Source organism: Anomaloglossus baeobatrachus, chromosome 3, assembly GCF_048569485.1.
Source record: "Anomaloglossus baeobatrachus isolate aAnoBae1 chromosome 3, aAnoBae1.hap1, whole genome shotgun sequence".
NCBI classification, from domain to species: domain Eukaryota; kingdom Metazoa; phylum Chordata; class Amphibia; order Anura; family Aromobatidae; genus Anomaloglossus; species Anomaloglossus baeobatrachus.
The window spans coordinates 196,369,639-196,382,892 of record NC_134355.1 but is presented as its reverse complement, the minus strand read 5'-3'; the positions used below and the strand labels follow the sequence as shown (position 1 = coordinate 196,382,892).

The following is a 13,254-nucleotide window of genomic DNA, read 5'->3' as shown; positions in this document are numbered from 1 at the left end:
TCCCCTTGTAGGGCTCTGTGGAAGTGGGATCCTGCCGGCCTCTAAGCTCTGACGCCGGGCTCCATCCACAGACCCATAGCACCTGATGGATACGGAGCAGGAGTACAATCAGGGACATGGCCCTGCATCATACAGGTACTCTGTGTCCCCGGCAGGCACAGACACACTCCGGGCTGGCTGGGTGTTGTAGTGCGCCGGGGACCGTAACGTTGGAGTTAGTGTTCCTACAGTTTACTGGGGGACTTTGTGTTGTGGGAACGCAGCGCCGACCCCCACTGGACCGGGCGGCGCTGCTGTGACTTGTGGTGCGCCGGGGACACGCCGACCGCGCTTTTACGGCGGCGGCGTTTATAACTTTAGTCCCCGGCTTTTTTGCGGCCTAGCTCCGCTTCGTTCCCGCCCCCACCCTGTCAATCAGGGTAGGGGAGAGACGCTGTTTCGCAGCAGCGACGAGGGCTGGAGCCTGATTTACATGCTCCAGCCCTCTCACTAGGCACAGAGGGAAGCAGGCTTCCCGCTCTTAGCCAGGAACGCCCAGGGCCCGCCCCCCCTCCTCTCCCAGGACGCCGGCAGCCATTACATGCAGTCTGGCTGGAGGAAGGACGCAAGGCTCTGGGAGACCTGGACTAGGGGGCTTTTGGAGATCACACACCCGCTCTTAAGCGGGCGGTAAGCGGCTTTTCAGCTGGCCCCTCTAGTGCCTCAGTGTGTATTGGTGTACTGTGTCACCAGATATATATATTTAGTTATTTCTTGCACTGTAAGGTCGCTTCCTGGCTGGATACCCCAGATCGCTCTGAGGAAGCAGCAACATGTCATCCACAAAACGCAAGGCTGCCAAGGCTAGGGCTGTGTACACTGCGTGTGCTGCATGTGGGGCTGCTCTACCAGCAGGTTCCAAAGACCCCCATTGTGTGCAATGCTCAGATCCGGTGCTGCTTCGCCAGCCGGAGTCCGGAGAGGTAGTGACCCAGGCTGAGACGCTTGTAAGTCCTGCCCCGGTGTCAGGGACAGACTTTGCAGTTTTTGCTGATGGAATGTCTGTGACTATGGCAAAGATCCTTGAAACTTTGCAATCCATGACTGGGGCTCAGTCTATGGACACGGCGAGGTCTCTGTCCTCTAATCCCCCTCAGTTGGAATTAGTCCAGACTGCAAGGGGGTCCCCGGCTTCCCAGGCTGAGTATTATGACTCAGATGATAGCCCCAGCCACCCTAAGCGAGCTCGCTGGGAAAGACCCTCAACGTCATCACACTGCTCAGGGTCTCAGCGCAATCAGTCGCCCTGTGATGCGTCTGAAGAGAGTGATCAGGAGTCTTATCCTGGAACCCCTCTCAATCTGGATACCCCGGATGGGGACGCCATGGTAAACGATCTTATCTCAGCCATCAATAGACTGTTGGATATTTCTCCCCCAGCTCCTTCTGCAGAGGAGGCAGCAGCAGAGCAGGAGAAGTTTCGTTTCCTCTATCCCAAGCGTAAATTGAGTGCTTTCTTGGATCACTCTGACTTCAGAGAATCAATCCAGAAACACGACGCTCATCCAGAAAGGCGTTTCTCTAAACGTTCTAAGGATACACGTTTTCCTTTCCCCCCTGATGTGGTCAAGCGCTGGACCCAGTGTCCAAAAGTAGACCCCCCGATTTCCAAACTTGCAGCTAGATCCATAGTTGCAGTGGAGGATGGCGCTTCACTTAAGGATGCCAATGACAGACAGATGGACCTTTGGTTAAAATCTGTCTATGAAGCTATCGGCGCGTCGTTTGCTCCAGCATTCGCAGCCGTATGGGCGCTCCAAGCTATTTCAGCTGGTTTAGCAAAAGTGGATGCTATCATACATCCAGCGGCGCCGCAAGTGGCGTCCCTTACCTCGCGGATGTCTGCGTTTGCGTCTTACGCTATCAATGCGGTCCTAGAATCTACCAGCCGCACCTCAATGGCGTCCGCCAATTCGGTAGTTTTGCGCAGAGCCTTGTGGTTAAAGGACTGGAAAGCAGATGCTGGTTCCAAAAAATGTTTAACCAGCTTGCCTTTATCTAGAGATAGACTGTTTGGCGAGCCATTGGCTGACATCATTAAACAGTCCAAGGGTAAAGACTCTTCTTTACCCCAGCCCAGATCAAGCAAACCTCAGCAGAAAAAATGGCAGCAGAGGTTTCAGTCCTTTCGAGGTTCGGGCAAGACACAATTCTCCTCGTCCAAAGGGACTCAGAGGACGCAAAGAGTCTCAGATTCCTGGCGGGCTCACGCACGCCCCAAGAAAGCAAATGGAGGAACCGCTTCCAAAGCGGCTACCTCATGACTTCCAGCCCCCCCCCTCCGCATCTCCGGTTGGGGGCAGGCTCTCCCGCTTTTCCGACATTTGGACGTCACAGGTCAAAGACCGGTGGGTGACAAACATTTTGTCTCGCGGGTACAGAATCGAGTTCAGTTCTCGTCCTCCAGCTCGGTTCTTCAGAACCTCCCCACATCCAGACCGAGCAGATGCCCTGCTGCAGGCGGTGGACTCCCTAAGAGCGGAAGGAGTAGTGGTTCCTGTACCGCCTCAGGAACAAGGGCGAGGGTTTTACTCCAATCTCTTTGTGGTTCCAAAAAAGGACGGCTCGTTCCGTCCTGTTCTGGATCTAAAGCTGCTCAACAAACATGTGCACGCCAGACGGTTCCGGATGGAAACCCTCCGCTCTGTCGTTGCCTCAATGTCTCAAGGAGACTTCCTTGCCTCAATAGACATCAAAGATGCTTATCTCCACGTGCCAATTGCTACAGAACATCAACGTTTTCTACGTTTTGTGATAGGAGACGACCATCTCCAGTTCGTAGCTCTGCCATTCGGTCTGGCGACAGCCCCCCGGGTCTTCACCAAGGTCATGGCGGCGGTGGTAGCAGTCTTGCACTCTCAGGGACACTCGGTGATCCCTTACCTAGACGATCTACTTGTCAAGGCACCCTCTCAAGAGGCATGCCAACTCAGTCTACATGCTACGCTGGAGACTCTACAGACGTTCGGATGGATCATCAACTTTCCAAAGTCGAATCTGTCACCGTCACAGTCGCTAACGTATCTTGGCATGGAGTTTCATACTCGAGCAGCGAGAGTGAAGCTTCCGCTGAACAAGCAGCGGTCCCTACAGACAGGGGTGCAATCCCTCCTTCAAGGCCAGTCGCACCCCTTACGGCGCCTCATGCACTTCCTCGGGAAGATGGTGGCAGCCATGGAAGCAGTTCCCTTTGCGCAGTTTCATCTGCGCCCACTTCAATGGGACATTCTCCGCCAATGGGACGGGAAGTCAACGTCCCTGGACAGGAAAGTCTCTCTTTCCCAGACGGCCAAGGACTCTCTACAATGGTGGCTCCTTCCCACCTCATTGTCTCAGGGAAGATCCTTCCTGCCCCCATCCTGGGCAGTGGTCACGACAGATGCGAGTCTGTCAGGGTGGGGAGCAGTGTTTCTCCACCACAGGGCCCAGGGGACGTGGACTCCGCAGGAGTCCACCCTTCAGATCAATGTTCTGGAAATCAGGGCAGTGTATCTTGCCCTACTGGCCTTCCAACAGTGGCTGGAAGGAAAGCAGATCCGAATCCAGTCGGACAACTCCACAGCGGTGGCATACATCAACCACCAAGGAGGGACGCGCAGTCGGCAAGCATTCCAAGAAGTCCGGCGCATTCTAATGTGGGTGGAGGACACAGCATCCACCATATCCGCGGTTCACATCCCAGGCGTAGAAAATTGGGAAGCAGACTTCCTCAGTCGCCAGGGCATGGACGCAGGGGAGTGGTCCCTTCACCCGGACGTGTTTCAGGAAATCTGTCGCCGATGGGGAGTGCCGGACGTCGACCTAATGGCGTCCCGGCACAACAACAAGGTCCCGGCATTCATGGCGAGGTCGCGCGATCAAAGAGCTCTGGCGGCAGACGCATTAGTTCAAGATTGGTCGCAGTTCCGGCTCCCATACGTCTTCCCGCCTCTGGCACTCTTGCCCAGAGTGTTACGCAAGATCAGATCCGATTGCAGCCGCGTCATACTCGTCGCCCCAGACTGGCCGAGGAGATCGTGGTATCCGGATCTGTGGCATCTCACGGTCGGTCGACCGTGGTCACTGCCAGACCGACCAGACTTACTGTCCCAAGGGCCGTTTTTCCATCAGAATTCTGCGGCCCTGAACCTGACTGTGTGGCCATTGAGTCCTGGATCCTAGCGTCCGCAGGATTATCTCAAGGAGTCGTAGCCACAATGAGACAAGCTAGGAAGTCTACGTCTGCTAAGATCTACCACAGAACGTGGAAGATTTTCTTATCCTGGTGCTCTGCACAGAGAGTATCCCCTTGGCCATTTGCATTGCCCACCTTTCTTTCCTTCCTGCAATCGGGGTTGGAAAAGGGCTTGTCGCTCAGCTCCCTTAAAGGGCAAGTCTCGGCACTATCCGTGTTTTTTCAGAAGCGTCTAGCACGTCTTCCTAAGGTGCGCACGTTCCTGCAGGGGGTCTGTCATATTGTGCCCCCGTACAGGCGGCCGTTAGATCCATGGGATCTGAACAGGGTACTAGTTGCTCTCCAGAAGCCGCCTTTCGAGCCTCTGAAAGAAGTTTCCTTTTCTCGCCTGTCACAGAAAGTGGCGTTTCTTGTTGCGATCACATCGCTTCGGCGAGTGTCGGAGCTGGCAGCTCTGTCATCCAAGGCTCCCTTCCTGGTGTTCCACCAGGACAAGGTAGTGCTGCGCCCCATTCCGGAGTTTCTCCCTAAGGTCGTATCCTCGTTTCATCTTAATCAGGATATATCCTTGCCTTCCTTTTGTCCTCATCCGGTTCACCGGTATGAAAAGGACTTACGTTTGCTGGATCTGGTGAGAGCACTCAGAATCTACATTTCCCGCACGGCGCCCATGCGCCGTTCCGATGCACTTTTTGTCCTTGTCGCTGGTCCGCGCAAGGGGTTGCAGGCTTCTAAAGCCACCCTGGCTCGATGGATCAAAGAACCAATTCTAGAGGCCTACCGTTCTGCGGGGCTTCCGGTTCCTTCAGGGCTAAAAGCCCACTCAACCAGAGCCGTGGGTGCGTCCTGGGCGTTACGACACCAGGCTTCGGCTCAACAAGTGTGCCAGGCAGCTACCTGGTCGAGTCTGCACACTTTCACCAAGCATTATCAGGTGCATACCTATGCTTCGGCGGATGCCAGCTTAGGTAGAAGAGTCCTGCAGGCGGCAGTGACACCCCCGTAGGGGAGGGCTGTTTTGCAGCTCTAACATGAGGTATCTCTTTACCCACCCAGGGACAGCTTTTGGACGTCCCAATCGTCTGGGTCTCCCAATAGAGCGCTGAAGAAGAAGGGAATTTTGTTACTTACCGTAAATTCCTTTTCTTCTAGCTCTTATTGGGAGACCCAGCACCCGCCCTGTTGTCCTTCGGGATTTTTTTGTTGTTTGCGGGTACACATGTTGTTCATGTTGAACGGTTTTTCAGTTCTCCGACGTTATTCGGAGTTAATTTGTTTAAACCAGTTATTGGCTTCCTCCTTCTTGCTTTGGCACTAAAACTGGAGAACCCGTGATACCACGGGGGGGTATAGCCAGAGGGGGAGGGGCCTTGCACTTTTTAGTGTAGTGCTTTGTGTGGCCTCCGGAGGGCAGTAGCTATACCCCAATCGTCTGGGTCTCCCAATAAGAGCTAGAAGAAAAGGAATTTACGGTAAGTAACAAAATTCCCTTCGTTTCATCTTTCACAGAAAGTAGTCTTCTAGTGGCTATAATTTCCCGCCAGAGAGTTCTAGCTGTACTCTCTCGGAGTCACCCCCTTCTTGGCCTTTTGCATCAAGACAAGGTGGTCTCCGTCCGACTCCGGACTTTTTTCCCTGAGGTGGTTACTGCTTCCACCTTATCCGGGGCAATTTTCCTGCCTCCCTTTTGTCCGGCTCCTGTTCATCGTTTGAGAAAGCGTTGCATATCCTGGATCTGGTGCGGGCGCTCCGGATCTATGTGTCTTGCACCGCCGTTATTAGGCAGTGCACCTCTCTCTGGTGCTGACCGCTAGTCAGCGTAGCGGTCTCTCGGCATCTAAGCCGACCCTGGGTTGTTGGCTTAGGTCGGCCATTTCCGAGGCCCAACAAGTGTACTCAAGTGCCTTCCCCGCCGGGGATCAGAGCACATTTGATCAGACCTGTCGGTGCCTTTTGGGCTTTCAGGCTCCAGGCTACGGCTCAGTAGGTCTGTCAGACTGCAGCTCGAATTAGTCTGCATACTTTTTTCGAAGCTCTATCCAAGCCATGCTTATGCTTTGGCAGACGCGGGCTTAGGCAGACGCATCTTTCAGGCGTCTGTCGCCCATTTGTGAAGTTAGGTTTTGCCTGCTTCTCAGTTGTCTGTTTATTCCCACCCATGGACTGCTTTGGAACGTCCCATGGTCTGGGTCTCCCATAGGAACGATAAAGAAAAAGAGAATTTTGTTTACTTACCGTAAATTCTTTTTCTTATAGTTCCGTCATGGGAGACCCAGCACCCTCCCTATTGCCTGTTGGCAGGTTTCTTGTTCCGGTGTCTTCACCGGCTGTTATTGTTGTAGACAGAGGTTCCGGTTCTTCCGGTTTTTACTCTGTCTCTTCTTGTGGGTGGATGTCCTCCTTCAGCTTTTGCACTAAACTGGCTAGGACTGGCTAGCAGGGGGTGTATATACTGGGAGGGAGGAGCTACACGTTTTGAGTGTAGTAACTTTGTGTGTCCTCCGGAGGCAGTAGCTATACACCCATGGTCTGGGTCTCCCATGACGGAACTATAAGAAAAAGAATTTACGGTAAGTAAACAAAATTCTCTTTTTTGTTACTTACCGTAAATTCTTTTTCTTATAGTTCCGTATTGGGAGACCCAGCTCCCTCCCTGTTGCCTGTTGGCAATTTTCTTGTTCCGTGTGTTATCACCGACTGTTGTCGTGGACAGAGTCTCCGGTTGTTCCGGTTCTTACTCGGTTCTACTTGTGGGTGGCTATTCTCCTTCAGCTTTTGCACTAAACTGGCTAGGACTGGCTACCAGGGGGTGTATAAGCTCAGAGGGAGGAGCTACACTTTTTAGTGTAGTACTTTGTGTGTCCTCCGGAGGCAGAAGCTAAACACCCATGGTCTGGGTCTCCCAATACGGAACTATAAGAAAAAGAATTTACGGTAAGTAACAAAATTCTCTTTATTTGCTGCTGTGTTTTTCCTGCCAAGAGATGCAGAGAAGGTGCAGACATTTTGCACCAAACGCTTAATGTGTGCACATAGCCTTACACTGTGCCGGATGGAGACCTGACCTCATATTCTAACCTCTGTTTACAAGATTAGATTATTTGGGAGAGAGTTGGGAGAGTGGTATCCAAGATTGCTACGATCATTGTGTGCATCTCTCTACCTCCATTTTTTTATATTTATGCCATATGTAAAGTGAAAGCTGCTAATCAGCAGCAGGAAGGCAATGGGAATCAGCTTAATATTAATACTTGGCACTCTCAGACCATCGCATCCTCACATAGTAGAAATTCACTCGTCCTCCGACTACATGGTGGTTCTCGGTGTACAATTCTTTCTGGCTTGTGTGCCGTCTGTTGTTCATACTGTCTGGAAACCAACGCCAGTTGGAAATATATTCTTTTGGACATACCCTTAAGATGTACGTTTTTAATAAGTACTGCACTTAAACACTGAAGTGTTAGATCTCTGAAATCTGCGTATCTGTCACTATTTTATGCTGCTCCTTTTAAACTGTCTTTTGGGATCTTATGTTGGCTTTGTCACATTTCCAGAAAGTAGGCACGAAAGGCCACACAGATTCACTATCGCTTTTGACAAAAATTGGTTTAAATTAGCTTGTAAACATATATTCATAATATAAACATATTATTATTATAAACATATATTATTATAATACCAACTCTGAGCTGGCATAGATTTCAGTGTCTAGCACATAGATAGCCCAAAGATGTACCAAATTTATTATAAATAAGAGTTTACCGTATTTTTCGGACTATAAGACGCATCGGACCATAAGATGCACCCTGCTTTTAGAGAAGGAAAATAGGAAAATAAAATTTTAAGCAAAAAATGTGGTCATGACATGTTGTTATGGGGCGAGTATCTCCTGCTGACACTTTTATGGGGGTAATGTCCCCAAATTCTCTACTAAGGTACCCCACCCTGGTAATGATCCTCCTGCCTTGTGTATATATATGTCCCTCATCCTGGTATAGCCCCATCTTGGTATGTGCTCCCATCCTGCTATATACACCATCATCCTGCTATATACGCCATCATCCTGCTATATACGCCATCATCCTGCTCATATACGCCATCATCCTGCTCATATATCCCCATCATCCTGCTTATATACCCCTATCATCCTGCTCATATACCCCCATTATCCTGCTCATATACCCCCATCATCCTCCTCATATACCCCCATCATCCTCATATACCCCATCATCCTGCTCATATACCCCCATCATCCTGCTCATATACCCCCATCATCCTGCTATGTCCTGCATCCTGTGGCACACAAAAAAAACCCCAAACAAACGTTTACACTCACCTTTCCTCGCTCCCTGCAGTATCGCGATGTCCTCCTGTCTGCTGCAGCGCTGTGTTGAGCCGGCCACGATCCCTGCAGCATTGCGATGTCCTCCTGTCTGCCGGTGCGACTGTGTACACGTGCGCACAACGATGACATCATCGCTGTGAGCACCACTAGTTTTCATACAGCCGTGGCCGGCAGACAGGAGGACATCGCGGTGCTGCAGGGGAACGGTGAGTATACTGATTCACTGCACTCCGCGCTGATAATGATGCATGGGGGGCAGTGAATGCAGCCGAGCATGATCACTCCAGGCTGTAGTTGCCAGGGGTGATCACGCAAGCTGGCTGTTCACTATGCGCGCGTCCCCGCCCACCTGTAGTGCCAGCGTCAGCGCTGAGAGATGGGCGGGAGGAAGGATGGGCTTGCATATGGAATGAGCGGCCCCACGTGGTCACGGCAGGCGCTGCTGCAGCCTGCTCGTGCCGCCGATGACCCGCTCCACCGCACCACCCTTATTCCCCGCAGCTCTATATTCAGACCATAAGACGCACCCCCCACTTTTCCCCAACACTTGGGGGGGGGAAAGTGCGTCTTATAGTCCGAAAAATACGGTAACTCTTAATACTTTTGGTGCATCTTACTACCATGGACAGTGAATTAGGGCTGACCTATTAAAAGCCAGTGGTGTAGGTTTCCCCTTAATCTTTATTACCAAATTACCTCACATTTAACTAGTACTTGAAACTGATTTTTTGGGGGGGATCAAAGGGTTAAGACGTTTTGCTGTTCTTACTTCAACAGAACATTGAAGTCTTTTTTTTGTTATGTTATAAGGACATGGATATTGAAGAAATGCAAGATGTAATAGAAGAGCTGTTTGAAAAGGAAGAGAAGAAAATGATTAAAGATGAAAAATCGAGGGCCCGTTCCAAATCCCGGTCTAGGTAAAAAAAATGACATTTCTTGCTTCATAAAACTTTCAGCTCATTAGTTTGGCATTCTGTAAGAAGAGACTTTACCCCTTACTGACATGGGACGTACTGGTATGTCCTATGTTTTCTCCCTGACTTTGATGCGGGCTCACATGATGAGCCGGCATCTTTCACTGCATGTCAGCTGATCTGATTAGCCAATATGTGCAGCTAACAGGAGCAGGTGGAGCGGAGATCTGCCCCCACCTGGTAACTAGTCAAATCCTGCTATCAATTTGTTACAGTGGGATTTAACGCGCCCTGGTAGGCAGCACATCATTCCCCACTCCGTGACATGATCGCGGGGCGCCGATGGGTTGTCATGACAGCCAGGCGCCGGCTGATGACCCCCGTGTGTGTCATGACAAACTTTCTGTGAACGTGGAAAAATAAAAAAGTTACGGCTTTTGGCAGAAGGGGAAGAAAAAATGAAAGTGGAAAATGGGCTTGTCGGGAAGGGCTTACACAGTGCTGGAGACTGCAGTCACATAATGTATCACGGTGTCCAGCACATGCACTATATACAGGTGCTATACAAGGCGGGTAGCCTGTGACCGCCATCTTCACCCGTCCTACAGCGGATAATACTGATCTGGCAGGGAAAGCACAGATTGTGAAGACACTTTATCAGTATCTTTCATAATATGAATTTCTCTGATGTTAGTGACTCCACTACTCTGTAAAATGCTTCACAGCAGTAAATAATTTCTTCTTTTTTTACTTTTGTCAATTTTTATATTTGCCAAGATCACCCAGAAAAAGACGTTCTAGATCACGCTCTGGATCCAGGAAGCGCAAACATCGAAAGCGTTCTCGCTCAAGGTCTAGAGAAAGAAAACATAAGACTTCAAGATCATACTCAAGTGAGAGAAGAGCGCGAGATCGAGAGAAAGAAAGACTGAAAAAAGGCCTGCCTCCTATTCGGTCCAAGACGCTGAGCGGTATGTCTGACACTTCAGATTAGATTTTCTGCAGGAACTTAGTGACCTCAATATTAGAACAGTCTTCTTGCTTTTATTTTTTAGTATGCAGCACCACATTATGGGTGGGACAGGTTGACAAGAAGGCGACTCAGCAAGATCTGACCAACGTGTTTGAAGAGTTTGGACAGATTGAATCTATCAATGTAAGCAGGCAGTATTTCATCTCCAGGCTACATTTGTTGAGCAGTTGAAGATAGGTGATGTATGTCTTACCTAAGCTTATTGGCAATGTAGCACATAAAGCACCTTATATGAGAATGGAATGAGATATTTTATACCTTACACACATGAATAACCTTTTATGTTTGATTTTTGTTTGTTTCTGTTGTTTTTATCTAAACTGGTTAAAAGTGTACGTTGATCTAAAGGGGTTGTCCACTAGTTTGATACTGATGAATTAACAATTGAATAGGAGGTGAGCTGCAGTTCTTGACAGCAACCACTAAACATGGTACTGTGCTGCTCTGCTCCGAACACTGCTCACATCCGGCCGCTGATCGATGGAGGCACCAGGTGTCGGACCCCATTGATTTAATATTGCAGATGTAGGTCATTAATATAAAGTATGGGATAACCTCTTTAAGATTTATTGAGTAATATTCAAGCTTCTTGCAGCTTCCACTACAGCAAGCTCGCTGCATAGGTTTGTGAGCAACGTATATGATAAGACTGTAAACAGTATATCCAATATTTTTTATTATACCACTTTACCTGATGTGTAACATTATGGAAAAAGACCATTTACAGGTCTGATAAATTATCTGCATTTAAATCCGATTTAATTTACCTCCACAGATGATTCCTCCCCGTGGTTGTGCATATGTTTGCATGGTTCACAGGCAAGATGCTTTTCGAGCCCTTCAGAAGCTAAGTTCAGGATCTTGTAAGATTGGATCCAAAATTATCAAGGTAGATATTTAGTATTATGCTATCAAAATTGTATAATTTACAGTAATAGGTTTTCCCAAAGCAGCATATTAGGTTACTTTGTCATATCGTATAATGTCAAATGGAGTTCTGAACTATTGGACCCCAATCAATTTCAAATGAGCTCATTATTATTGCCCTGGCCAATAGCGACATAGTCACTAATAGGAAATTTCTTTAAGATTTATGGAAACTGCTGAAGGATTTTTAACTCCTTAGTTGCCAATGACATATTTTTGGCATAGGTCTCTAAGTGTTGTATGAAGTTGGCTCAAGGGCTGAGTCTGTTCATATCAGCCAGATGCCAGCTGTATCACGTAGCCAGCATCTGACTGTAACTGCAGCGACTGGTGCTTTTATGATTTAAGGAACGTTATTACCTGTACGTGTGCACATCAGTCCCCCGCAACACAATCACGGGGAATCGATAAGATTCCTTTGCAGCCAGAAACCTGATGAAGGTCCCTGTATCTGCCATGTTAGTACTCTCGTGCAGCTCTGACACCACAATTTCACTATATAATACAATGCTGCAGTGTGTATGTGTTTATATATATATATATATATATATATATATATATATATATACAGTATGTGTGTGTATATATCAGGGGTTGGACAAAATAATGTAAACACCTGGAAACATCAACAAAAGTTAGTTTAATATGGTGTATGACCACCTTTTTCGTCGGTTAAAGCCTCAATTCTCCAAGGTATGGATTCATACAAGGTTTGAATTGTTTCCAAAGGAAGTTTAGCCCATTTTGCAGTTAAAATACCCTCCAGTTCTTTGAGCGACGATGGAGGCAGAAATCGACATCTAACATGAATCTCTAAAATTGACCATAAATGCTCAATAATGTTGAGGTCTGGGGATTGTGGGGGCCAGATGAGATGCTCAGCTTCATTAGACAGTTCCTTGTGCCATGCTTTAACGATTCTAGCTGTATGAATTGGTGCATTATCATCCTGAAAGATGGCGTTCCCCTCCGTGAACAGTGCTTGAACCATGGGATGCACTAATAATCTCGGCTGTTAATTCTTCCATGAAGGAATATCATTGGCCCGGCGGATCCCCACGAAATAGCACCCCAGATCATCACAGAACCTCCGCCATGTTTTATGGTTGGGAGAGGGCAGTCTGTATGGAATGCTTCTTTCGGCTGTCTCCAAACGTACACTCGGCCGGAGGTCGGAAATAAGGTAAACGATGATTCGTCTGAGAATATCACATGTTTCCACTGCTCGAGGGACCAATTCTGGAGGTTTCTACACTACTCTAAACGCTTGGACACATTTTTCATTGCGAGCAGCGGTTTTCTAATTGCAGCTCTTCCGTGGAATCCAGATTTGTGCAGCTCCCAACGAACAATTCGCTTTAGAGTCCGACAGTCTCTCTCAGTCAACTTCGACTTTCGGCCGGACCTGTGCTTTGTTTCTGATGTTTCTCCTTCCTTTCAAACGCAGTCATTACTTTGGAGACAGTACTTCTTGACACGCCAAGCATTCGGGCACTTTCTGTTACACTAGCGCCTGTCATACGAGCACCAACAATTTGGCCTCTTTGAAAATCCGAGAGGTCTGCCATTGGTATCAGGTTCTCATCAATGTTCTTACAATTCTGCAAAAGAAGCAGTTAATTTACATACACATATCACATAACACAAATAATCAACTACAAAACATTAACATATGTCATGGTTGGCATATTTGTAACATGTTGGAAGATTATGATACCAAAACGTTAGGTGTTTCCATTATTTTGTCCAACCCCTGTATGTATATGTATATATCTATCTATATATATCTATCTATATATATATATATATATATATATAT

At 48.4% G+C, this 13,254-nt stretch overlaps 1 protein-coding gene across 6 annotated transcripts in view; it reads left to right on the top strand.

Moving 5' to 3' along the window:
- The window catches only part of SCAF8 (SR-related CTD associated factor 8), a 333,369-nt gene that overhangs the window by 115,252 nt on the left and 204,863 nt on the right, over positions 1–13,254 (top strand). For all 6 annotated transcript variants that reach the window (XR_012751614.1, XR_012751615.1, XM_075339680.1 and 3 more), the window contains 4 exons: positions 9,369–9,478; positions 10,253–10,446; positions 10,531–10,631; positions 11,284–11,397. Coding sequence is in view for 4 of the 6 variants with exons in the window: in XM_075339680.1 (XP_075195795.1) it covers positions 9,369–9,478; positions 10,253–10,446; positions 10,531–10,631; positions 11,284–11,397 (519 nt within the window). In the remaining 2 variants the exon portion in view is untranslated. The remainder of the gene's footprint in view (positions 1–9,368; positions 9,479–10,252; positions 10,447–10,530; positions 10,632–11,283; positions 11,398–13,254) is intronic.